This window comes from Lycorma delicatula, chromosome 7 (assembly GCF_047948215.1).
Source record: "Lycorma delicatula isolate Av1 chromosome 7, ASM4794821v1, whole genome shotgun sequence".
In the NCBI taxonomy this organism is placed as follows: domain Eukaryota; kingdom Metazoa; phylum Arthropoda; class Insecta; order Hemiptera; family Fulgoridae; genus Lycorma; species Lycorma delicatula.
In genome coordinates, this window is record NC_134461.1 from 72,961,621 (window position 1) to 72,989,270 (window position 27,650).

General features: G+C 29.6%; 1 protein-coding gene across 1 annotated transcript in view; it reads right to left on the reverse strand.

Moving 5' to 3' along the window:
* Window positions 1-5,375: 5,375 nt before the first annotated feature.
* Window positions 5,376-27,650, reverse strand: part of LOC142328315 (PI-PLC X domain-containing protein 1-like) — a 211,881-nt gene continuing 189,606 nt past the window's right edge. The window contains exons 4-7 of the mRNA XM_075372020.1: window positions 24,464-24,708; window positions 14,473-14,674; window positions 12,528-12,807; window positions 5,376-5,715 (exon numbers count right to left, since the gene is read on the reverse strand). Of these exons, the coding sequence (XP_075228135.1) occupies window positions 5,376-5,715; window positions 12,528-12,807; window positions 14,473-14,674; window positions 24,464-24,708 (1,067 nt within the window). The remainder of the gene's footprint in view (window positions 5,716-12,527; window positions 12,808-14,472; window positions 14,675-24,463; window positions 24,709-27,650) is intronic.

Consider the following 27,650-nt stretch of genomic DNA (forward strand, 5'->3'; position numbering starts at 1 on the left):
GAAATTGTATTCCACGCGTAAGAGATGAACGTTTAGCATAACTGACTTCATAAACTTCACTAGAGATGTCCATTTTCAAAATCTAACTGGAGCCATTAACAGCGATGTCGAACATGTGACAAATGTCATCGCTGCTGCAGCATCAAGGCTCATTCCTCAAACCTCAGGGTGATGCTACGTCCACCTGTTCCTTGGTAGTTAGATTAAGAAGAAGAAGAAAAAGAAGAAGAAAAAATGCTTTAAAAATAAAGAAAAGGGCTTTTAACATTTTTATGAAAAGCCTTACTCAAGAAAATTTAATAAAATATGAAATATGCAGTGCTAGGACCAAAAGACCTATCTTATCTGAAAAAATACCCACCTGGAAAAAAATATGTCTCATCGATAATAGGACAGACAACTTAGGCAGAGCTATGTAGCAAAGTCAAAGCGGCATTCGGTGGACCATCCTATCACCAGGTTAGGTGTATCAAGGATGGAAAGAAGCTCCTTGATTCACCTTCGGACATAGCCGAGAAATTTTTGAGTCACTATGAAACTGTCAGTAATCTAAACTGTTAATAAATATTTCGTTGAAATCAATTTAATTTTGTTTGTGTCTTAACTGTGAATTTTACTTTCTCCAGTTTTCAGTTTTGGTTTTTTTAGTGTAGTTGACAAATTATTCATGGATGTGTTTTAATAGTTGCGGGCCATTTATACCCACCCGCTTTGATAATTTAACGAAATTTCTTCGGAAATGAATTACAATTTTAAGTGACAAGGTTTATATATCCTTTTCATCTAATGTTTATCTGGTGTTTTATTGTTTTGTGATAAGTTTTTTTTTCCGGATGATCTGTCTGACAAGACTGGAACTTAACCTAATCACTTTCAAGGGAGAGGAGAGAGTGCTTTTAATTTGTGACAAGGGACCACAGTAGTCGATGTCCACTATTTTCTTGAAGAGAAAAAACAATAAGCAAGCGTTGAACGGTTTTTTATGTAATTCTAAATTTATTAAAAATAATTTTTTTTTATTATGACTCCCATTTTTTTTTTTTTTTTTGATAATGAATAGTGGATTTAAAATAATTTCATTTCTTAGACGAGATTCACTCGTTTATTTTTCAGAGTTTAAGAGTGGGGAAAGAGGGTAGATATACACAGAATATCTTACACATATTCAATCAATCTCTCCAACGTAAGAACACTAAGCACAGAGTACTTCAAAGTGACTTGCAAGACAGGTTGTGACAAGTAACAATTACATGTTCGTGACAGTTTGACACAGTTGCGTTTGACTGGTCGGTAAGTAGTAGTGGATTGATGAAACTACAACCAATATCTATGAAGAGATTAGGTTCCCCTAAAATATTTTAGAGTTCAATTAACAAAAATACTGCAAAGGATAAATTATTGATTCTCTTCAGCAACAGTGTCGATATTTTTTCATGAAGAATAAAGCATTCAATATTTATTTGATACGCGTTTCTAAGAAGGTAATAATGAAGTATTTTTGTGTTTAATAGATTCCAAAAACTGTGGTTATAATTGGTGCTGAAACCAAAAATCAGTGATCAATTCTTTGGAAATATAAAAAGCAACTGAAATGAATTTATAGCTGTTTAAATTATTCTACTCCTAACGTATTTTCAACAGTTAATTATAATTAGAATCAGTTTTTGCAATATCAACTCAGCAATAAATAACGTACTATCACGTCAATCTAAAAAGTGAAAACAAAACGTTTGTGTAACCTTTGTATAACGAGTAATAGATAATTATAACTGGTGGACAGATTAGTGTAAGGTAAGAGTGAAGAAGATACGTGGTAGGAATGTCTTTTTTATTAATAAAAAAATAAAATATTTGGGCTATTTTCATTAATAATAGTCTCATTTCTGCCTTTTATATCCAATATTTAACTGGCTCACTATTGCAATCTGCAAAATACCCATGAATATTTTTTTTTTTTAATTCTTCTAAAACAGTTACTGAACTACTAATAAATAATGCAAACGTTTTTTTTTATATATACTTAAGTATTTTGACGTTGCATTACTCTAGTCCGAAACAAGGAAAATATGAAAGATAGGTCTAGTAGAAACGCTTAGAATACCGTCATCAATAATCTGTTTTCAAAATCATTAGTCTTTAGTACGGAAAAAACATTAAAATCACAAACGAATACGACACTATATACGAGAAAATGTCGTAGAAAATGTCTTCAAAAAAACAAAGAAAAAGAAAACAATGCCTGCTATTGTTATTGTTTTATTATTTTACTTAAAAGACTCCAGTGAATAATTTTATGCGCATATATATATATATATATATATATTATATTAATCCGATCAACTCAAGTACAGGATTAATAAAATAAAATAAAATAGAATGACACCTACCTTATTCCATAAACCAAGGAAGTGCGCTTTCGCGAGTACCTCGCATCATCAGTTGCTCTATATAATTTTACAAATCGTTCGTTGCAAATTACACATTAAAATTAAAAACTCTATACTGTACATGAGATTTAAAATTGTAAATAAATATTTTTAAATTAAATCATAACAGAAATTAAAACTAAATTTTAATTTTTTTAAATTCAAAAATATAAAATTATAAATTAAAATTAAAATTAAAAAACTGCATATATATAAAATATGAAGTCATTAATAAAATTAAATTATAAGTCAAAGTTAAAATCAATAATAAAAATAAAATAGAAATCCCTGGTCTACATGAATTTTTATTATTGATTTTAATTTTGACTTTTAATTTTATTTTATTAATAACTTCATATTTTATATATATGCAATTTTTAATTTTAATTTACAATTTAACATTTTTGAATTTAAAGAAAAAAATTAGTTTTATTTATATTTTGAAAAAGATCTTTTTACAATTTTTTTATTTCATGTACAATATAGGATTTTTAATTTTAAATGTAATTTGCAACGAACGATTTGAAAAATTATATACAGCAACTGATGATGCGAGGTACTCGCGAAAGCGCACTTGCTTGGATTATGGAATAAGGTAGGTGTCATTCTATTTTATTTTATTTTATTAATCCTGTACTTGAGTTGATCGGATTAATGTAATTTGTATAGTGCAGAGGAATATGATACCCGAAAGGATCGATTTTAGAAAAAAAAAAATATATATATATATAAATCCATGTAAATGTACACTACTCCACCGATCTCCGAGGGTTCGAATCCTGGTTAGGCGTGGCATTATTCATAGGCTACAATATTCCATTACTATATACCCACCTACAAGCTTCAAATCGTATGTGGTGAACAGATTCATCAGAGAAAAATCTATTATAAAATTTACTACGAAACCCTTTCAAAACGATAGTTTTCGAGTAATACAAACTAATAGATAAAAATAATGAATAATAATATATTTAAATGTGCTGAATGCCTTGTTTTAATTAAAATATAATGATATACAAAAATTACAAGGATTTTTTATAGAAATAGATTAAAAGCAGATATAAAATGTTATTAAATACTTAATTTTTTTATTATAATTAAAAGTAAACAATTATAGCCTCTAATATAAATTATCCCCAAAAAATAGAACATAAAATTAACATAAAATTTTCTCAAAATGGAACGACGATATAAATTTGTTTAAATTGTTTTGTGGACAATGACAGGAGTCCTTTCATCCGGAGCTCCCACATTTGAATCCTGGTCAGGCATGACATTTCACATGTTACAAAATTGTCATCTCATCTCATCCTCTGAGGAATACCTAACGGTGATCCCATGAACTAACGATAAAAGCCAATGACAGGAATTATCAAATATTTTCCTCTTATTTTATGTTAATGACTAGTCGGTCAGGGCTCACTTTACTCCCCAGAACACCTAGCCAGGGACCTCTGCCACCGTACACCCCAGACCCATTCGTTATCCTCATACTTCTGAAAATATTAAATATTCATTAAATAGAAAAGAGTTAGTAGTTTTATTTTAATATATTTTTGTTATCATGGTGACAGAAATATAATGAAGTAAAAGGATTAATTTTTGTTTTTTTAATGAATATCAGTAATATCTTAACTCTCAAGAGAGCTAGACCCTCGATCTTTGACTCTAAATTTTCCCTGCGATAACATGAATCTTGCGTAAAAATTTGAAAGAAATCTGTCGGTTCGTTCTCACGTGATTCTATTGCAAGCAAACAGACAGATCTATAAACAATCGAATTAATTTATAAAATACCTTTTCTACATCAAATGATTTTTACAGTAGTCAAGCCCATTGTAGCAGATTGCAGGTTCAGGTAGGAGAATATTAGAAGAGCAAAACTTCCAAAAGTATACGGTTATCAATGATCCATTTCATATGTCAGGCAGTACTGGTTATTCCACCTATTCCAACATGAGCGTATAATCAACTTAAAAAAATAAATTTGAATCAAGAGAGGATGGAAAACTACCTATTAGTAGTCGAGTCATCATTAAAAGAAAAATTTATAAACAAGAAATATCATGTTCAATAAAGGATGAGCTAAATTAAATATTCATTTTGCTTAATTTTTGCGTTAAAAAAAAATTTAATTATAATTTTTGCGTATTTCTTTTTTAGAATTCATATTATACGCGAACATTATTAGTAATTTCTAACTTTTTTATTTCTAACATATTTGTCATAAAATATTTCAAATAACGCTTACTTTATACTACGCATATTATTCTTTAAAGAATGTATCAAACAGAATTATTTCCAAAGTGAAATGGTTTCAACGGGCAACACTTGTGTCCTATTAAAGTTTAACAAACGATTCAATGATTGCAGACGAAGAATCATTTTAAGTTGTCGTAATTGATTTCTAATTAAATTCTCTGTACCGAAAATTAATTTGGTTATACTATTAACTCTGTAACTTATACGGTTGAAACTAAATTAAAATTTTACCTTCTTCCTAGATAGGTTGTAGATTTATTTCCTTGAAATGTGAGGTATTGAAATTAATTACTTCTTCTTGAATCTGAATTATATAATTTCGATTCAACGTCCGAATACAACAGAACTTTTACTTGAAGATAAACCTCAAATGAATAGCTAGGGTTTTGAGAAGGTTATAGTGTCAGTGATCGTTTACATCAAACAAAAAGTTATACTTTCAAGCAAAGTTATTCCTTAGTATTCAAAAGTTCCCGTCGAAACTAGTTCTGTAGAATCCGCAAAAGTTAGACCAAATCCACGAAATCAAATACAACTCCTGATAGAATTTACTTCTGTAGTTGTTCCCAATTATTGTAGTTACTTCAGTGTATTTTTACATTACTTCAAGGGTTCTTAGCGCAAGACTTTTATAACTAAGAAAACAAAATAAAAATACTTTTGTAACCTTTATTTAATATTAAACATTTACAATTGCTCTAAAGGATATTCATTATTTTGATAATAGTTATCATTGTATGAGGCAACAGGATCGCAATCTATTTCTTCTTTTTTATCACGATTTATGGCCATTCTTTCATTCCATATCAGAGCAGTTCTAACTGCACCCATCGATCTAGCAAAATCTACGGCTAAAATATTAGTTCTTACAGCAATATCAGTTTGTTTAAATAAGTAATATATAAGTGGTGCTATTTGTTGTGCTGCGTATCGTAAACCAGGTCGAAATTTCATTAATGTGTTTGTACAAATATTAGCTGCATTCATGGTTAATTCAGCCATAACAGCAGTAGCTCTATCGTCTGATCTGTAAAAAATAAGTTAATAAAAAATCGTTTAAATTTGTTTATTTACAAGAGGGAAAAACTATGATAGAGTACCGTTCTTATTCATTGATTAAGTAAACTGTAAAACAGTTTTAAAAAATAAATTTATTTATAAAGAACTTATTTCCTTGAATAATATATTTTTTCAACGAACAAATAATTCGTAATTAAAGTCAAAGTTTATTATTGCCACTTGCTGTGGAAACTTACCGTGAGCGCAGCGCTAGCCGATAAATGTTGGAAGAACTTGCAGTCCAACTACGCTTCTGCACTCCGTTTCTCCCACCAAGCCAGGTGACCGCGCAATAGCCCCACCACAGCGCCAGCGGCTCGCTCCCCACAACCCGCAGGCAGTTATATGCAGCAGCATAATAATAATACGAAAGCACTCCTCCCAGACCGGCATAAAGAGAACAACAAGAAGGAAGAAGTCCCCTGGCCGGCATTAAAGGCATTAAAGAGATATCCTCCCCGGAGCAGCAGGCCTGACCAGTCCGGCACGAAGTCCGCTAGTGCCATCAGGCTAGAGGTAAAGATGGAGTCTGACGAGCACTGCTCGAAGAGAACCGCCTCAGATGCATTGGCGGAAGACACCAACCCGATATTGCAGGACTCTTGTGGTGTGGGGGGGGGGCACCACTTCAGCAGACGCTGTAGTAGGGTCCCAAGTGCGGCTGAGGGAAAGCTCGGTCCAATTCCAATGGACGAGCCACAATTTTCCGACTACAGCCGAGCCGACATCGCCGGAGACCAGCGACCGGACTCAGCAGCCCTTCTCAGGGCTACTTCATCAAGCAGAAACGACCTTTCACAGGGCCACCACTTCAAAACCCCAAAAGGCCTTATTAGGACTACCACTAGGTTCTAAGATGCCATGCGACTTCGGAGCAATTCAGCGGCAGCATGTATATATGTGCGTGTACTTTAATAATTTTTTTAATAATTATAACTCCATAAGGGTGTAAGCTGTCCAGCTTGTTCAAAGGCCCAACAAAGTTAAAACACCGCCAAAACATGACATAAATAAATTTGATTAAGTTTAGCATATGTAGGATCCCAATAGAGATTTACTAAAACCATAATAAACTCATCTGCGCCAAATGTAGATTTTTGTAGATGATTTTAAGAAATTTAAAATTAAAAAAAGTGAAACTTTAAAAAAATGTAATAGAAACAATCTCGTATAAGATTATAAATTATGATTAACATAAAATGTGAGTACTAATCTAATCGGCCACTAAATAATGGTCACGTGACCAACTTAAACAAAAATATTTAAAGACTTTTGCAATATTAATATGCAATGGTTAGCTTACAAAGTGTTGAAAATTATCAATAAGATTGTCCATTCGGGAAAACAATTTTTTCTTGATAACTGTTTTTAAATATATTTTCATAAAATATAATTTATACGCAGAGCGATACATGAAGTATAAAAAAACTTTCAGGATTTGTATTATTGATGAAAGTTTATGTAAATTTTCGTAAGGTAACGCTTCGTTAGTGACCGGTGACGAAAGATTCCTGCTCCATTAAACCAGGCTGTAATTCTTTAGACCCAAACGAAGGAGTTAATTTAGAGGTTTTACGTGAAATCTGAACTGAAAAATTGAAAGAAGAAAACGTTTTCAGAACTGTATTTTTATTATTTGTTGAGAAATCTGAAGTAAAAGACAAAAGGTTGGTGGTCAAAGACACGCTATTATGTGTTTGGCGTAAAATAGCTTAGTTAAATGGGTAATAAATACATAAAAGTTTTAAACAAAAGTGGTAGAGAATTTTGGTTTTGAAATAAGTTTTATGAATAAAATCCACAAAAATTAAATACAAATATTATCTTCTCTAAGTTTATTTAAAACAAGCCATATAAAATGTTTACAATTTTATTTATATTTGAAATATTTAACTCTTTTGTTTTGCAATATTGAAAATATTGTTTTGTATAATACCTAGTTATAATCTGCCATATTTTGTTTTAATAAACTTCCAAATTCTTGGTTTGTATTTAGTCAGTATCTGTAGACTTTATTCGTACAATTTTGTTTATAATTAATTTTCTAATAATTTTGTTTATATTTTTATATTTATTACACATTTAACAAAGTTAATTTAGGCCAAACATAAATTAGCGTGGTTTTTCGACCCCAATATTTGTTTCTTTCACCCGTAGATTTCTCAAAAATACTATGAATGCAATTGTAGGACGTATATTTTTTTTCAATTTTTCAGGTCAGATTTCATGTAGAACCACTAAATTTACTCCTTAGTTTGAGTCACAAGAATTTCAGTTTGTCTTAATTTTACCGAAGGAGCAGAAATCAGGCCGAAGTTTTTTGCCAGCCGAAACTTGTTAATAAATGGTTACTTACTGAACCTATTTTTACATAGACTTTTTATCTTTAATTTCCCAGTAGAACATTCTTTACGGATAACATGATATAATGTATATTTTTTTAATAATAATCTAAAAAGTATTGTAATTTTTTGCAGAAATTGATTTTCAAAGTGAATTGTACAATTGATGAGTCAAAATTTCGTTTTGGATCAGTATACGATTCATCTTTTAGTGATAAAATACGATACAATTTGTTTTATCATTACGGCTAGTATCTACAAATATCATTATGTTAATTAGTGAAAACAGTATGTTCCATTTTGGTGTATAATGGGAAGAAATTTACAACTGTTGACCGGCCTTTGCTTTTTTCTTCAGCGGACTGTAGTTCTCTGACAACTATTGTATTAATAAAATGGTCTTCCTTTTTTCAGAAGTCGGAAAAAAAATATCGTTTTTTAGTTATTTTTTTAGAAATACTATATTAAAATATATAAAAAATATATATTAAAAGCCATTTATAAATAATAACTATACTTCTCATTTAATAAAATAAACAATATTAAAATAAATTAGTATGTATGAAATAGATTAACCAAATGTTAAATCTATTTGTTAGTAATTTTATTAACGGAAAAGAAAGATATCAAATTAAAGGAAACATTTAAAACGCCAACCCTTTCTTTCTTAAATTAAATCTGATATTAAATAAGCTAAATTAAATTAAGAAAGTAATCTTTAATAAAATGAAGAGAAATGTAATATTCTCTAAATTGAATATATTAATTAAAATTAACTTTAATCGAATTTAATTTTAAATATCAATTGACCAGCAATGTGTCAGTTGTTACTGCCTTGTACGAAGTAAAGTAAGTAGTGTGATCGAGAAATGTTTCGGTTTTCATATTTCAACGGAAATATCCATTTTGATCATCCCTGAATCCATTTTGACTAGTTAGGGCGTGTCTCTGCGTTCTTATGTATGTATGTATATCTCGCATAACTCAAAAACGGTTAGCCGTAGGATGTTGAAATTTTAGATTTATCACTGTTGTAACATCTAGTTGTGTATCTCCCTTTTTGATTGCAATCGTAATTAAAATTATAATTTTAATGATTGAAATATTTGGATCTTAAAGTGAAGGCATATTGGTTCGAATCAGACTTCATCTCCTTATGTTTTTTTTTTTTTTTTTACTTTTTTTTATTTATTTTTTTAAACTTGTATTTTTTTAATTTAAATATATTGATTTAATTATTATTAACCCGTGGTTTTAAACATTTTTTTGCAGTATATATAATTTATATATACTGCAAATTATAATTATTATAATTTATATAATTTATATATTTATATATATATAATTTCATATATTTTTAAAAAGTGTAAATGTAATTTAATAGGCATCACATATGTGTATATGTAATATAATTAGTGAAACACCTGATTATTTAATATTAATTGATAATTATAATTTAGAATTATATTATTTTTTAATTTTCTTAGCAAACTCTTTTAACAATTGTGTATTTATTTTTTTTTAAAATCATATTTTTTATTTGACAGAAAAACAAATTATATTTTTGAATTGAATTCAGTTTAAATGATTGTTGAATTTTTTTTCACTGTGCCTAATATGCACAAGATTTCTGGTGTGTATTTCAGATTTTTGGTGAGTCGTATAAATAAAAGTTAACATTAATTAAACTATTCTGTTTAATGAACTGCAGTCATATGTGCACTACATTCTACACGGTGTAGACTAATCAGTTTTTATATTGGATTATTTTGTAAAGAGAGTAATCAAGGGACTTTTACTCTAATCTAATATTTCAAGTTTGTTGAATTAATAACTGTATAAATATTTAATGTTAATAAAAACTAATATTTTAGGAATTGTGTAAATTGTCCACTTTTATTAAATAATTGGAGGATTGTATCTCACTTTCAAATGAAATAAGTTTAAATTAAGTGCAGCAAAAATGTGTATATGTAATTTAATAGACGTACACTTCGGCCGTACTTCGGTATGTAGCGTCCACTTCGGGTTATTTCATAAGATTTCAAAATTGCAATGTTTTGATATACCTTATACATTATTGATATACCTTAATATTATTGTTCTACGATCATTTTCACATCGGCAACACTTTTTTTTTTAAATTTAATTTTTTTAAAATATACATTTATATTCCAAAAAAAAAGTTTTCTATGTAATTGCAGTTTATTATGTCATTTAAATTGGATTCATTTTAAGTTAAATTTTTATCATTTTTCTAATTTATATGAGTTATTAAAGTCTGTGTAGTGGTGTATTTTTCATACGCCCTAATGAGGTAAGTCATAGTGATGTGTGTGTTGAAAGCTTGATGCCTGTGTGTACGGTCTACTAGTTAATCAAATATTCTAGTGCATTGTATCCTGAAAAAACGGTGCGTTTCTGAATACGAAATAGTCAGGGCGTCGGAAACGAAAAGTCGGTCTTCTTGCGTAGAATTACGCAAGATTTTTTAAAAATTATTTTCTTTTTAGAACCAATCATGGCCCAATAGGAATTTGATTGTCTTAAAAAAATATAAAAGAAGAGTCCATTTAATTAAAATTGTTTTAAAAGTTATCATTTCGTATAGTAATTAAAGAATAAAATCTGTTTTTATTTTTTTACGCCTTTTCTTCGAAAGGAACACTCTCCAACTGTTTCTATCTTTAATATTCCAATTCCAACTTCTCAAGATGGTAAATATTTAGGTTTTCATCTTGACCGGCGAATTACCTGGGCAAAACATATCAGTCCAAGCGGATAAGTTGGATCTCAAGTTTAAAACATGTACTGGCTACTGGAACATAGATCTCGGCTTTTAGTAGAAAATAAATTATTGATTTACAAATTCATTATGAAGCCTGTTTGGACTATTATGGAGTCCAGCAAGCAATTCCAATATTGACATACTTGAACGTTACCAGACAAAAACACTGAGGAAGATTCTAAACATACCCTGGTATATAAGCAATAACCTCATATATAATGATTTTAAATTGCAAACCATTCGACAGGAAATCTTTCTAGCCAGCCTACGATATCAAAATCGTTTGGATCGGCACGCAAATTATATGACAGTCAATTTATTGGATAACACAATCAGTGATTTTTCAATTTTGATGAGAAACAATATTCTTGATTTGATGTATCGTTTCAATTAGGTGACTTTATAGTCCGGCCTTACGGAGTGCTCTTCTATTTCATTTCTTTTATTTCGTTATTATTATTAAGTCACAAACCAATGAGTCCGTGACTTCTTTATGTTGGTTCAAACAGAGCTTGTTTACTTATTGTTCAATTCTCTTGCTGAACAAATTGTAAAGTTGCTGTGATGTTACAACATCAAAAAAAAAAAAAGAACCGTTTTATTAGTTTTTATTTCTATCTTACATATAAAACAGAAGACAAATTAAGACCTGAATGATTTTAAAAAAATATTTATTTTTATTACATGTAATTACCAAGTTATGTAATTTTTATCAACTTATGATGCTTTAGATATCTACCTCAGAAGGATGAATCCATCAGTGAAACTTTATAGGTCGTATATATAGTTTTTGAATATTTGATTACAATATTAAAATCCTTTTTTCTGGATAAACTTAATTATAATATTTAACAAAATTAAAATTTGGTAACCTGGTTTTCAAATTTAAATTGTTTTTAACAGCTTGCCATGGTTTTCCTTTATTCTGTGCCCTTAAATATTGAATATTGTAAATTAATTTTTTGATGATTTTTAATCTTTCTTTACAATTAACTTTTTAGTGTAATAAATTGTAAATTTCCTTTTGTATTGAGTGAAATAATCTTTTCACTGTTTTTACAGTAAAATTATGTAAAATGTAACAAGTTATTAAAAATCAATTTACCATAAAACATTGATTTTTTTCTGTATAGGATTGATAAAAGCTACCCGTTAATGAGTTTAATAAAAAGAAAATATTACTGGTTAATTTAATTAGTTCACAATTTGTAACTATGATTATTTTAGAGAATTGTGAATTATTTAATAATAAAAAGAATCAATTTTTTCCCGTATTGGACAGTTTTAGGCAACGTAGACAGGTAGAATCATTATTTTAACATACCTAGTTCATTATTCCCTAGCATATCCCTTAACACTTTTATATTTATGGAACGCTTATTAAAAGACATTAATACAATATTTTCTTAATTTTGGCTATTTTATTGGGTATATAACGTACTAAAATACTAAGGCTCCAAAATCTCGATAAGATTGATTCTTCTCAAATAAATCTGATATACTTTATTTGTTACTGTAACAAAATATATTGCAATTGTTTTCTTAAATTATTATGAGTTATTTACTTATAAAAATATGTATTCATTTAAAAATTACATAAAGCAATGAAATAAATATTATGAAACTAGGTAAACAAAAAGTAATACTTACTTTTGAACATTTTCTTCTAAATACTTCATAAGGGATTTTTTTGTTTGTTTGTTACCCCAAATATGTTGAACATTAGGCCAAAGATAATTTTCGTTAACAATTCTGTGGTATTGATTAGTTTCGTAGGTAACTATAACTCTTGTATCATTTTTAATTATTTCATGAAGAGATGAATTCCATGAACTTTGACCATATTTAACCCACAGTTGTTTTCCTTTATACGTAAACTTTTTCAATAACCATTCTATAAATATCTCATGATCCAATTCTTCTCTAAAAACTAGTGTTAAACAGAAACATAAATAAATTGAAATATAATTTTATTAAATTTTTAAATGAAATATTATTTTTAGTACGATTACAAAAGTTGCAGCCAAAAATTTGGAAATAGGAATCCTAGAAAGAATAAATGAAATAGTATAGTATGAAATGAAATATATAGTAAATAATAATCGTAAAAATAGTAGTAGAAATATAATAGTATAGTATAAATGAAATGAAATAGTATTTGAAAGCAGACCCCACAGAGTAAATTATAAAATATATTAGATATAATTTTACATGGAGAATAAATATTTGTTAGATACAGTTTAATTACGTAAGTTGAAAAGTATTAAATTAAAAATTTCAAACGTATTTTTTTGTAAACTTGCGTAATATTTTAATTTATATAACTTCTACACAACATGTATAATCCAAAAATAAAAATCTTGCACCTTTATGCATAGTTCGGCTTGGTGATTTAAGTTATAATTCCTTTTAATTATAGAAAATCGCTTGGATGTTCGTTGAGAAAGTATAATCCTACACTTTAAAGAATGTTGTATTTTTGATGAAGTAACCTAAAAGGAACATTATAATTTTTTCTGAATAAATCTATGTTTGTTAACCAAAAGTACTTGATCAGTTATATAAAAATCCTATCTTCTCTTATATTTAGTGAAAATATCCTGATTTCTTGAGAAATTTTAGGCAGGATGGATGTTCATTTTTTGAAAGGACGTTTTCAGACACCATGTAAATGGGATTTTTTGTCACTATGTCGCTGTTGCTTCCTAAATAATAAATTAATTTTTCATGGTAAAAATAATTTGTAGATAAATTTGTAGATAAGGATATTTTTAAATCGTGTAGATTATTGATTTGGGTGGTTATCAACACGTAAAAAAAAATTTCCAGATTGGTTTCCGGTATGTTTATTTTATTTTGATTTCTATAAACAAACCTTATGAATTAAGTGCCTTTCAGATAAATCTCAACCTCTTTATTTTGTTCAAAATAAAACCATTATATTTCTCCTGAAATGGCAGATAAAATAAATTAGGTAGTATTTTTAAAACGCAGTTTATATTATACAGAGATTGATTTCTGAATAATAAACTAGAGAATTTTTTTTTTAATCTATTGTTATGTATTACTACAGTATATATGTATTATATTGCAAAGCTACAAACTTATTTAAATATATATTTATCATTCTCAATATGACTTTAGTATTAATTTTCTGTTTATTCTAAAGAAAAATCTTATAAGCGTAAATTTAAAGGTGATTATATTATTTATATGCTTCAATTTTAAATATCAGAATTATATTGGAGATGAGTGGATAGAGAAATAATCACTGACTAAGAGTTCATGAATAGATGTCGTACAACCTGGCTGAAAAGATTAGTATTATGAGACTTTCAAAGAAATAAAATTGAAATTGGTATTACATCAAAGTTGCAAATTTATTGTACTTCAGAAGAGAGTTTACTACACATGTACACAAATATAATTTATTATTATTCATGAATACAGTTTACTCGGCTTTTGTTATTGAATTAGTCAACTTCATTGCACTCAACTAAACACTTATTAAATAATAAATGTTCTTAGTTAGCGTGACTTAGTATTTTGAATTAGTATATAACTGCAATCTAGCATTGAATAAATATTTAATTACCTGATTTATGTAATTGGTGAATATCAAATATAATAATTTCCTTTTTTGTTTTTGTTATAAATTCTATTACATCATTAATAACATCTTCTAGTTTTACCATTAAAAATCTACCATGACATGCCCAATATGTATTTTCCGTCCTAAATACTCTAATATCTAAGTATCTAATGCCAAACACAAGCTGATCAAAAATATTCTGGTCCTGAAAAAAAAGAATATATATATAAATGAAAGCATCGGGTGTAGGGAATAAAGAACACTGGATTTCATTTGTTATAACATGCTTTGGATAAGGTGTGTAGTTTTTATTTAAGGCTGGAATCAGATAACAAAAAATAAAGTTTCCTAAAAAAAGATGGATTACCTATCTTTTTGCTTGGCACCAACACTAACAAAGAAAGCGACTCCTGAACAGAAAGCCTCCTATGTTTTGTAGTTTCCTAAATGTAAACTTTCAGTTACAGTTAAACTTGCGTTCTCTTTTCTTTTTTTATTGTTTAGTACCCGATAACTACCGTTCAGATAATGCTTCAGAGAATGAATGAGGATGGTTTGTATAAGTGTAAATGAAGTGTAGTCTTGTACGTTCTCAGTTCGACCATTCCTGAGATGTGTGGTTAATTAAAACCCAACCACCAAAGAACACCGGTATCCACGATCTAGTATTCAAATCTGAGTAAAAATAACTTTACTAAATGACTTTACTAGGACTTGAACGCTGGAACTCTCGATTTCCAAATCAGCTAATTTGGGAAGACGCATTCACCACTAGACCAACCCGGTTAAACTTGCGTTCTCTGGAAAGTTTAATTTTGATCCCCTTTTAAAAGTGACAATTACATTTGTCGATGGCATAATCAATTTTAAATGAGCGAATGACTGTGGATAAGGAAGAGTACGGGTTGACAGATTTTCTGAAGAAAACTTTGAATGTGTCAGGGAGTCGCTAGTGCGTAATCCTAAGAAATCTGTTAAGAAACCCATCCGTGTACTAGCGAAACCGGTGACGACAGTTTGGAATTTTTTTAGAAAACCCTTAACTATGCATCGATATCGTTTACAGCTGTTATAGTCATTGAACTTACCGGCTACAGAGCACGAGCCAAATTCACAAACAAAATGATGATGACGACTTTCTTGAAAGATTGTTTAACATTTCTGTTAATGTTGGTGTGTCAACATTTCTCCTCAGTGGAAAAGTTAACACATATTAATATCCGAATCCGAGAGTCAGAAAATCCACATGGACTTTGAAAATAGGAAAGAAAATCCCTAAAATTAAATGTTTTCTGGCAATATTCCAAGGTCAAGCTTGCTGGCTGTTCTTTTTCGCCGAAGCAAGCGAAACAGGAGTAGCTCATTTGCATGTGCTGCGTCGTCCTTTCCTCAACTGCAGTACGTTTCGGATAATTTTATTTCACAACAGGATATCCGTCTCCTCATAATATCATCCCATTACACTTCACCATCAAAATATTTCCGTGTGAAGATATCTTATGCAGTATGAATATTCATTATAATGACTACCTTTCAAGAAAGTCATCACCTTATTGTGTTTAACGACTAATCAACAGACATAACATTCGAATCTTTTTTTGTCCTGTTTAGCTTCCGGGAATCACCGTCAGGTATTACTTCAGAGGATGAATGAGGATGATGATATGTTTGAGTTAAGTGAAGTGTAGTCTTGTACAGCCTCAGGTCGACCATTTCGGAAATGTGTGGTTAATTGAATCCCAATCACCAAAGAATACCGATATCCAGGATCTAGTATTCAAGTAAACTTTTACTAGGATTTGAACGTTGGAACTATCGACTTCAAAATCAGCTGATATTCAAAGACGCTTTCACCATTAGACCAACCCGGTGAGTTATAACATCCGAATCTTGGGTCAGAAAACTCACATAAACTCTTAAAATAGGAAAGGGAATCCCTAAAATTAAATGTTTTTAAATTAAATATCCCGAGGTCAAGATTGCTGGCCGTGCTTTTTCGTTGAAGCAATCGCTACAGGAGCTGCTTGTTTGGATGTGCTGCATCATCGTCTTTTTCACAATTGCTGTACGTATCAGAAAATTGTATTTGGCAACATAATAGTGCGTCTCCTTACAATGTCACCACGTTTGATCCCATGTGATTTTTTTCCTTTGGAGTTTTATAAGGATCTTCTATACGTGACTCTACTAGTTACCCGTTTTGAGGCACAAAATTAAAGCAGCTGTCGCTTCCATTATTCCAGACATGCCGATTAAAATATGGGGGAACTCTTCAATCGATTGGATATAAGCCAAGTAACAAAAGTTACATTGAATACTTTTAGAGAAAAATTTGTTGTAATTTACTACTATAAATAAAAATAAATAGGTATTACATAGCTATAAAATCCTGATACATATATATATATATATGAATATACATGCTGCACCCGCCATGCTTCGCTGTGGCACATTGTGGTTGCATGGATGAGAAATGAGAAACAAAACAAAGCATACGTTTCATAGAAGTTTAATTTTGCAATACTTGTGGATATACAATAATTTTTGTTTTTCCACTGTCTGCGTAGATGTAAAGGCTATCTGGTTTGCCGACTCGGGAACACGCTCATACAGTTGTCCATGTGAGAAGCAATATACATCTAAATCTAAACCACACAATTCTAAAGATTAACCTTGAGCTTTATTGATTGTGATTGCAAATGCCAATCGAATTGGGAATTGCAATCTTTAAATTGAAATGGTGTATCGGTCGGGATCATGGGTATTCGAGGAATGAGGACATCTTCACCTTTGAAAAGCCCCCGTTAAAATTGTTGCTACCACTACGTTATTCATCAATTTCTTAACTGCAAGTCGCTTGCCGTTGCATAGTTTTGGCTGATTAATAGTTCGCAACAGGATAATTGGCACACCTATTTTCAATTTTAATATGTGTGGTGGCATCTCTGGCAGATCAAGTGAGTTTAAAAATTCCGTTATTTTCAGGCAAGCATTTATTTCGTCTGCTGGTGTCTATCAAGAAATTACAGGCAATGTTTGCCTAAAATCTCCTGCGAGCAATATCAAAGCATTCTCGAATGGTTGAACGTTTCCACACAAATCTCGTAACGATCGATCAAGAGCTTCAAGCGATTTTTTTATGTGCCATCATGCATTCATCCCAAACAATGAGTTTACATTTTTGTAATACTTTTCCCATACAGAATGCTTTGGAAATATTGCACGTGGGAGTCTCGATGATTTGCATGTTTAATGGCAACTTCAGAGCTGAATGCGCAGTCCTTCCGCCCGGTAACAATGTCGCAGCTATTCCAGACGAAACAAGGGCTAAGGCTATGTCATTTTTATATCGAACCGTCGCTAGAATCAATCTAATGAGGAATGTTTTCCCAGTTCCTCCTGGCACATCCAAGAAGAAGGTCCCAACAACTCCGTCATTTATCATTTGCATTATGCGATCATAAATGCCTTTCTGTTCACGCGTTAATTTTGGAATATTTGATTGGACATTTGACTGAAGATCACCAATGTTGTAACTCTGTTCACGGCGTAAATCCACATCAAATGAAGCAATCGCAGCTCGGGTGAGTGCTGGCATTCCCAATTGACTTCTGTAATTCAATTAAATGCCTTCTGTAAATTCATAAAAAAGTGAATATTTAACCTAACAAAGGATTTTTTGGCCATTATGTAGGGATATTATTTTCTGTGTATTTGGTTATTTCGACTTTTTTTGTTTGCATAGTCTTAAGTCTATCTGGGCTATAAGAAAGTTGGGTGTTTTAATTTATTTACTGTAAGTCATCCTTCTTGGTGGCTTTTCTTTTTGTTTTGGTGTTTTTTTTTGTTTTTTTTTTAAACAAAAAAAGATGTTTTAGCTGTTAAATATAATTCACAGAAATTTGTTACTTAATCAGTTGTGATTCTGTTTACATTGGCAACGGCCATACGGGCTCTTTGTGATTCGTCGTTGTTTGAGAGCGGCCATCTTGCATCTGATTGGTTTTCCTTTGTTTACATTTCCATCTGATTTATTAGCCTCTTATTTATTAAAAAACTGTACAAATTAAAAATAGATAGATAGATTTATTAAAAATAAATGAAAACAATCTTTGATGCGGGTTATATATCGTGCTAACATTTTTTTATCGTGTTTTTTTTTTTTTTTAATAAAGTACAGATGTTTTAGGTGCTAAATATAATTAAAAGAAATTTGGTCGTTGTGTTTGACAGCGGCCATCTTGAATTGATCTGATTGGTTTTCCATTGTTTAAATTTCCAAATTAAAAATGTACAAATTAAAAATAGATAGATAGATTTATTAAAAATAGATGAAAACAATCGTTGATGCGGGTTATATATCGTGCTAAAATTTCAGCTCAATCGGTGCAGAACATTTTGAGTTTTTGAAGAGTACACAAACGAACTTAACATTTTTATATATGTAGATATATATATATATATATATATATATGTGTGTGTGTACATGAAGTAATGAATAACGCTATTAATGTGGCTTTCAAGATAGTTTGTTACAATGCTTAAGTTTCACATTTTAACTAATTTACATAAGAAAATAAATCAAAACTGTTTTCCATATAATTTATTTAAATTTAAAAAAACGGTGTCGTTTATAAATGTATTACTCAATTAATAATTTTTTAAATTATAATTATTAGACAATTTTGAATTCTCTTGTAAGTTTACTTAAACAAATATTTAAAAGTTTAGCTAAAATATTTATTTTACTATAGTTATACTATAATTATATTTTATATTTTATTTTTTATAATTTATTTATTCTTATTAATTTACTTGTTTGCAGTCATAACGTAATAAATCAATATTAATTAAACCAATATTAAACATATTATATATATATATATATATATATATATATATATATATATATATTTATATATATCAATATTAAATATATGAAAACATTATTTTTATAAATTATACAAAAAAATTATTTAAGAGTGTGAAATACGTTATATTCTATTTAGTTAATTATTTTGGACTTTTTAATGTAATTCCAATAAGGTTTTCCCATGATTTTCGATTATGTTTTCCGGGCAAATGATACAGAAGTTCGATTTCATTATTCGTATATTATCATAAAATTACATAATCTAAAGCTTAGGCATTTTGTACATAATTCCGTAGTCACACGGTAAGAAATTTAAATAAGATATTTACAAAATTGTTAACTTGATTTATTGTTCCGTAGCATATTTCACTTTGATATTTAACTATGATAGCATATTTTTAATATTTAAGGAGTAATTTTTTTCTATTTGTCAACTCAGCTTAAAACACTTTGAAAATCAGATTTTCATGTTTGAAATTACGTATTACATTTGTTAAATAGCATGACAAATGAGACAACACTTTAAATTAGAAATTACTCAATACACGTTTAAAATATATGAAATCTTTTCTTGGAATATTTTACTGAAACTTAAAAAATAAACACTTTGACGTACACAACAACTCAGACGTATTTTTTGTCCTATAATTAAACAGATATTATGCTCATATAGTCACTACCTTGAATATTCCTCTAATTCTTCTTGTTAAGACACTTTCGTAATCAGAGGTTCTGAAAGTAATAGTAATAAATTGCTACTTATGTTTCCTTTCAAATCCAACATATAGAACACCTCTTTAATAAGATCCTGTGCATTATGTGTTTCCCGAAACCCGGTAAACTGGCACAAGAATCCAGGCCAATAAGGCTGTTATCCATTTTGTCTAAAATGATTGAGAAACCTCAGTCTGTAGCCTATTTTTGAACATGGTTGTGTTGTTCCTGATCATCAGTTCGGCATCCGAAGTGGTTACTTTATTACTGAGGAAACGCATAGACTTGTTTGAAGTTATCAGCAAGTACCTTGAGGAGAAGTAATACTTTTCGACTAACTCCCTGGATGTTAAGTAGGTCTTCGACAAAGTGTGACTACCTGGCCTGTTATACAAGTTGAAAGAGAGCCTACCTCATCCGTATTACTTGGTTCTGCATGTCTACCTGGACAGATATTTTTTACAATGAATTATAATAAGGAGTTTTCTGTGTCCTTTGACAGTAAGTCGGGAGTTTCTCAAGGATCAGTTTTGGATCTTTCTTATTATCTATCTTTAAAGCGGACCTTCCAACTACGGACTATGTCACTGACGCTTCATTTGCCGATGATACTGCTATCCCGGATATCGATGTTAACCCAACACTAGTTTTATGTAAAGAATAATCTGAGCTGGACCAAACCATTGAATGACTATCAAGATAGAAGATTAGGGTTAATGAAGCGATGTCCAACCATGTGACATTTGGGAACAAGAACAACTGAGAACAAGGACCCCTTATACTTTGTTATGGAATGTATATATTGTGCCGTACCTTCTTGGGCACTTCATATCATGTTACTTTTGTTATTTTTAGTCTAAGATTGGGTAATATTTGTATCTATGTGTTCTTCGATTTGTTGTAATTTTAAGGATCCTATCTATTTTATTAGTAATGTTTTGTATAATAACTCTTTGTCATATGCTTATTGAAATTTTTTGCCGTATGTATTATACATAAATGATGTGCTGTTGCATCCTGACGAGATGAAGCTCACTGTCAGAAATGCTTCATGGGTAGGCGCAGACGTATGAATCAGGGACAAGGGCCCCTACACTTTATACTTCGTAATGAAGATGTTATGTATTGTATTGTATTGCATTTTGTTTACTGATTTTTTATCATGTATTTTTATGTTTCTTATAACTTGTATTGTGCTTGTTGGCGAGTAATTAGGATTTACTATCTGGGCTGGTGTAGGTACCGTAGCATATTTCACTTTGATATTTAACTATGATAGCATATTTTTAATATTTAAGGAGTAATTTTTTTTATCTAGCATTGTTTATTAATGTTCCTATTGTTAGGAATGTAATCATTCACAATGTAATCATCATTACATTGTACTGTTATTATATTGTTTTATTGTGCTATATATGTTGGTGTACACCATTTATGATGCAAACTCATTAGTATATGTGTTGTAGTATGACCTACTAATATAGCTGTATTATTGCAAATATGTATAATAACTTTAATGTATTTAATAATTGTATTTCATCCATTTTGTAATGTTAAGTTACTTGGTTGTATGTATACTGAATTGAATTGTGTTGGTAAATAAATCTTGCTTCACATATAAGTTGCATGGGGGGGGGGGGTGAAAGGGCAATGACATATATATTCGACTGACTTGAGCTAATGAGGCTATACTGTGTGGATATCAAACTCCACTAGTATGAATTTGAAAAAAAAATTCGAGGGGAACTGGCGAAAAAGATTCTGTCACCAGGAAGTCGAATCGTGGACACGTGCAGGGTCAGGGAGGCAGCCTCTTGCTGCCAGCAGATGGCTGGATCAGGACGTTCTGATGACGCATTGAGGACCCTCGAGGTTTGTGAGGTGAACGCGTTATTCAGGGGGAAATGCGTGGGGTGCATACCCGGACCCAGACTAGGTGATAGGGAAGGGAAGGGTAGCTGTCTTGTGGAGAGTCACCATGGCAACCGGGAGGGATGTCGGGATGTCTCAATGATCCAAGAAGAACCCCGTCGGAAGTTCAGCTTCAAGCTGCACTAAGGGGGGATAGTCTTTAGCCATGTCACTTCACGTCTTCTAGGAGGTTAACGCTTGTTCTCAAATGGTAAAAAAAAAAAATCTGACATTTGCAACGAGGAGACCATGGATCTTTATGTCATTCTCACTGAAAGTGTACGGAACCTTGGTCTTCATTTTATTCACTGTCTGAGTTGGAAGGTTCATGTAAGAGAAAGGAGAAAACAATTGGTTATTAGGTTAAAAGAAATGTACTGGTTGTTGAACAAGAGGTTACAGCTTTAACTATCCTACAATTATTGTAAACAACGATCCTGTAACGGATTTAGATCTATGGGACCCAGCTATGGAGTAGAGCAAGAAACGGAAATAGAGATTACAAAACAAATAGAGGTTACAGCGATTCCAAAACAAATTGCTTAAAAGCATCACAAGTGCGCCTTGGTTTGTAAGAAATAGTAAAACCTAAAAATATCTGAGTTTACCGTATTTCACGAAGAAATACTGCAATGCGGTACAAAATATAAATTACAGCTTAACAAACACATGATCGGTTTACCTATTAATCTTCTAGACAATAGTGAAGACGTTAGAAAGCTAAAAGGATGCTATTTGTTGAACCTTGATGAATTTATATGAATTGAGATAGAAGTGCATTAACTTAGTGTTAGCCATTGGTTCATTATTTAACTTCCTTCAATTGTAGTTATTATTCTTCCATTATTAATTATAATTTTATTTTAATTTTTTCTCTCTTTATGAATTTTTACGATTGTTTTTATTCTGTTTTCAACTATTCTTGTTTTGTATTGAACTGTTCTCTAACCTAATTTTACGTGTGTACTTACGTATCTTAAATGTTCTGTATAATTCTGTACGAGAATATTAGTATATAATTTTTGAGAACCTTCGATGAAAGCCTCTCTACATGTGATTGAATATGTTATCATACGTAATTGTGGTACTGTAATTGTGTAACTGATTGTAAATTTTATATCGAGAAAAAAAAATATATACCTATACTATTAACTATACTATTATATTATATATCACTATACTATTTACCTATACCTATACCTATATATATAAGTACTACCCATAAAATTTACAAATTACCTCATATAAATTAGGACACATATAAAGAAGACGTATAAAGGCGTTAAATATAACACGTATTTTACAAGTAGCACATTATAAAAGTAAATCTCAAGACACTTGTAACATATAAAAAAACTGTGCCAACCGTTCTTTTTCTATTAGAGCCAAAGAGCACATCAACTATATAAAGAAAGAATACTTGGATAAATCAAGTTATGCTATAGACACATATTATAAAATAAACACTGCTACAATCCCGATAATTTTATTAAAATATTAGACATTTCGAAGGCCTTTTGTAAAACCAATATCCTCGAAAAACCCAATATATAATATTATAACAATAAATTAATCAATGAACAGACCAGATTCGAGGACGATATTTTATTTAAACAAATAATTAATAATTATCAGGATGCCTAAACTCCCTCAAACCATTAAGATTGATAACAACTGCGACCTTCTTACATAACAGACATGACTAACATTATACTCTAACGACCAGTTATGATTTTAACATTTTATAAGATTAATTTTTTACATAATTAAATTTTAATGATTTTAATTGAAAAACAACTTTTCCTGAGGATGGTCGAATGACCGAAAGTACTAGAAAAGAGACTGCGAACGAATTATTGGTAAGGTCAAATTTAATTTATTTATATATAAATAATATTATAATACCACCTTTTCCATGTTTAAAAAATGATTAATATAAAAAATACGCTGAATTTGACTTTAATAAGATATATAAAAAAAATAATAAAAATTTTAATGAAAGATATATTTCATCGCTTACCTAATTTATTTCCTAACTTATACAGCTTTTGATAACAGTACAGCTGGATACTACACTGAAGAAGAAGTTTACAAATTATATTACAAGTGCTTACAAAGAAAATTTCCATTAATTTAAAATTGAATAATCTTAAAATACATAATTAATTTTTTTTAGACTGATAAGAATGGCAAAAAGTTAATGTACGATTTCCATCATGATTCTGATAAACTTGATAATGGTTTGTAGGTGACGTGCATAAATAACATTTTTCAACTTCCTTGAACTTTCTGAAGCGTAGTTATTGTATAACTGAGCGTTTGGTACTGAAATTTAAATCCATTTTATTTTTATTATTTTAAAGTTACATTAATACATAAAACTGGTAAACCTACCCGTACAAACATAAATTGTACTTCTTATTAGAATTATAAATTTTAGAAGAGAGTCTATAATATTTCAAATAAATTATCATCATATAAAACAAAATTTCTTACCTGTGTAAGAGCATACAGATTTATAAATGGAACAATATTCTGCTTTACGTGTTTAAAAAAGCTGAATAAAGCGGTTTTCCTATAATATCCACTCATTTTTTTAAGCGGATTATGATTTAGTCCTTCATAAGATGCTGAGTCGTGTGTACCAGGAATGAATATTTGATTTAACGGCCGGTCTTTTATAATATCCCAGTAGTGTTCCATCCACGTGGGATGAACTGCGAAACAAGTACTTACTACGGCTGATTAGAAACAAAGAAAAAAAAAATATTTTAATATTTCAGTATAGCTGCGGGTAATTAAATAGATATTAATATTTGTTTAATTATTTATAAACATTAAATAATAGTTATATATTTATGTTCATTTAATTTCAGGCTTAAGCACATGCGTTTCAAGCGTTTTACGTTGAAGTATTTTTACATTGTTGGTTTTTTTTATTCCCCTCCCCTGGGCAGGACCCACAATTAAGTATAACTCAGCCCATTGGGAGTGTCCAATACTCTAATCCAACTCTGTTGGGTTTTTAGTTTTTAATTAATTTTTAATTGTACATTTTAAAATATTTTTTACAAAACAATACATCGTGTCCGGGTGATGAAAACACGAAAATATTTTTCACTCAGATAAACAAAGAAAAAAGACACTATTAAATTTCCTATCTTTTTAACACAGTTTTTTTATATTAACTACTTAAACATCTGAGACTACAATAATGTTGATCTCCATGGGGGAACGGTAGTAACTTCGCCTTTCATTTGGAGGTCTCGTGTTTAAATCCCCCGGTAAGGCGTGGCATTTTTCACATGCTAAATAATTTCAATTTTCATATTTCCACGCACAAGCTTTGAAGTTTACGTCATCAATTTAGATATATTCGCTTTTGCTAATCACTGTACTTTTCAAAAATATACAACCTATTTCAGTGAAAATCGTATAATTATCTAATCAAGCCCGTAGACGGACTGTGTTGCTGAGTTGTGCTTATTATGTAATTTTGCTGATCTATGCAAATCATCGTTAATGGATTCTGTTTATCGGTTAGTAAATTAACTTTTATTTATTGATATGACAATATAAAAATTAATTTCTACGTTTATAATATATAATAAATACATTGTGAAGTTTAATTTATGATACGATTTTATTCTTATTTTCAAAGGTAACCAGTAATAGAGAATATTTTCAAATTACATGGTGAGACACGTTTGAACTTTATTCCGTTCGTGGGTGCTTTGCAATGTTCTGATTTTTTGTTTTGTTTTAATGATTTGTTTGTAGTTTCATTTATATCCTACTACAATTAAAACATTCTGTTTTAGGTATACCAGATAGATTATATATATGTATATATTATATATATATATATATATATATATCTGTTTCTTTCAGAGATTTGAAAGATTATATATATATATCTGTTTCTTTCAGAGATTTGAACAATTTGAAAGGTTATATTTAATTTTAAAAGCAAATTTATTGTAAAAATCTGTTAATATTTTCAATTTAGCTAACTGTCTCTACGGGATTTATTTCCTATTCATTTTTTGATTTTTTTTCTAATAAATTATTCTTCTGATTATTTTTTGATATTATTTAAAACTAATTAATTATTGGTTTTTATTTTATTTATATACTTCAATTTTTTTTAAGCTATTTTATGTATAATATTATATATTTATCACTGTTACTTTTATATCATCAGTATATTTGTTTATACATTTATTCTCGTATTATAATGTTATTTTTGTGAGTCTAGATAAGGATAGAAATTTATGCAAATAATAATTTTATTTGTAGTTTTTATTTATTACCACAAATATATTGTAGGTTTCCATTAGTTTTTAATAATTTTTATATCCAAAAACATTCATTAATTTTTTTCCACGCGTAAATTATTTAATATAATTTAGTGTTAATTTTCAATTGATTGGTTTCGTAAAATTAATATGTCATCCACACACTGACGTTATATAAACATAAATGATAATATTAGTATCTCTCTCTCTATATATAATTTCTTCTAAATATAGAAAATGTATGTTTTCTACCGCCACGATCTATTTGTTTGTAAAAAAAAATCCGCTAGCTAAGGTGAATGTCAGCATTTTACTGTTTTTTTTTTTGTTTTTTTTTTTATAAAATTGATTACTATTTAACAAATTATATTTATGTGAAGGAAAAGCAATAAGGAAGAAATCAAGGAGAAATCCCAAAGTGCATTCTTCAATACATGTAGAAGGAAAGGGAGTTCGCATCTTACAGGGGTTAGGAAATGTCAGAGATGAGGTGAGAGAGATACAACTATTTCGAAAGGCATCGGCTTCAGAAGTTGATTGATATGTACATCACAATGAATTTTAAAGGTATGCTATTATTAATTGTAGATAAATATATAATAACTTAATTATGAAATATAACTTGAGTTTCATTAATTAAATTAGATGTTTTAATCTTATTAGTTTATATTATATCTTTTTTTAGAATGTAAAATTTAATAAGGTATAACAATAATATAATCAAAGATAAACCATTCAAATATAAATTAAGCACAAAATCTTAATATTAAAAAAAACTGAATTATTATTTTTTTATTTTTTTGTGTTATACGAGCATCGATATCTGCAGTCATTAGCCCTCATCATATGCTTTAAAATAGGGATTAAATCACCACATTATTCATCATATGTAAGAGTGTAAAGGGCCCTTACATTTTATTTAAATACAGCAATGTTTTTTAGCGTCTATCATAAGTAATTTTGCATACGCCCTGTATTTATTAAAGGCAATTAGGTGTTCTAATGTTGGACGTTTCTTAAAACCGTTATACGCTTTTTTCTTTCTTGAAATAGCTTCATTTATTTTATCGTTCTACCACTGAACTGGTCGCTTCTTGAGTTTCCCAGATATTTTGGGAATATATCTTGATGCATAATCAAATATGGCATTATTTTAGCGTAAACATCGGCTTCGATAACTCCAGTTGTTTGAGGGAGTATCATCCTAGCTTTGAAGCCTTCGTCGTTTGATCTGATTTATCAAACAGCCATCGTTTAGAGATGGGATATATTTTTCTTGTAACCTCAGTTACAATTTGCACCGTAAAATTATAGCTTTAATGTAAATCCTCTAAAACATGGAAAGTGTACCTCGGTGATATGGAGGTACACTTATAAGTTCTAGA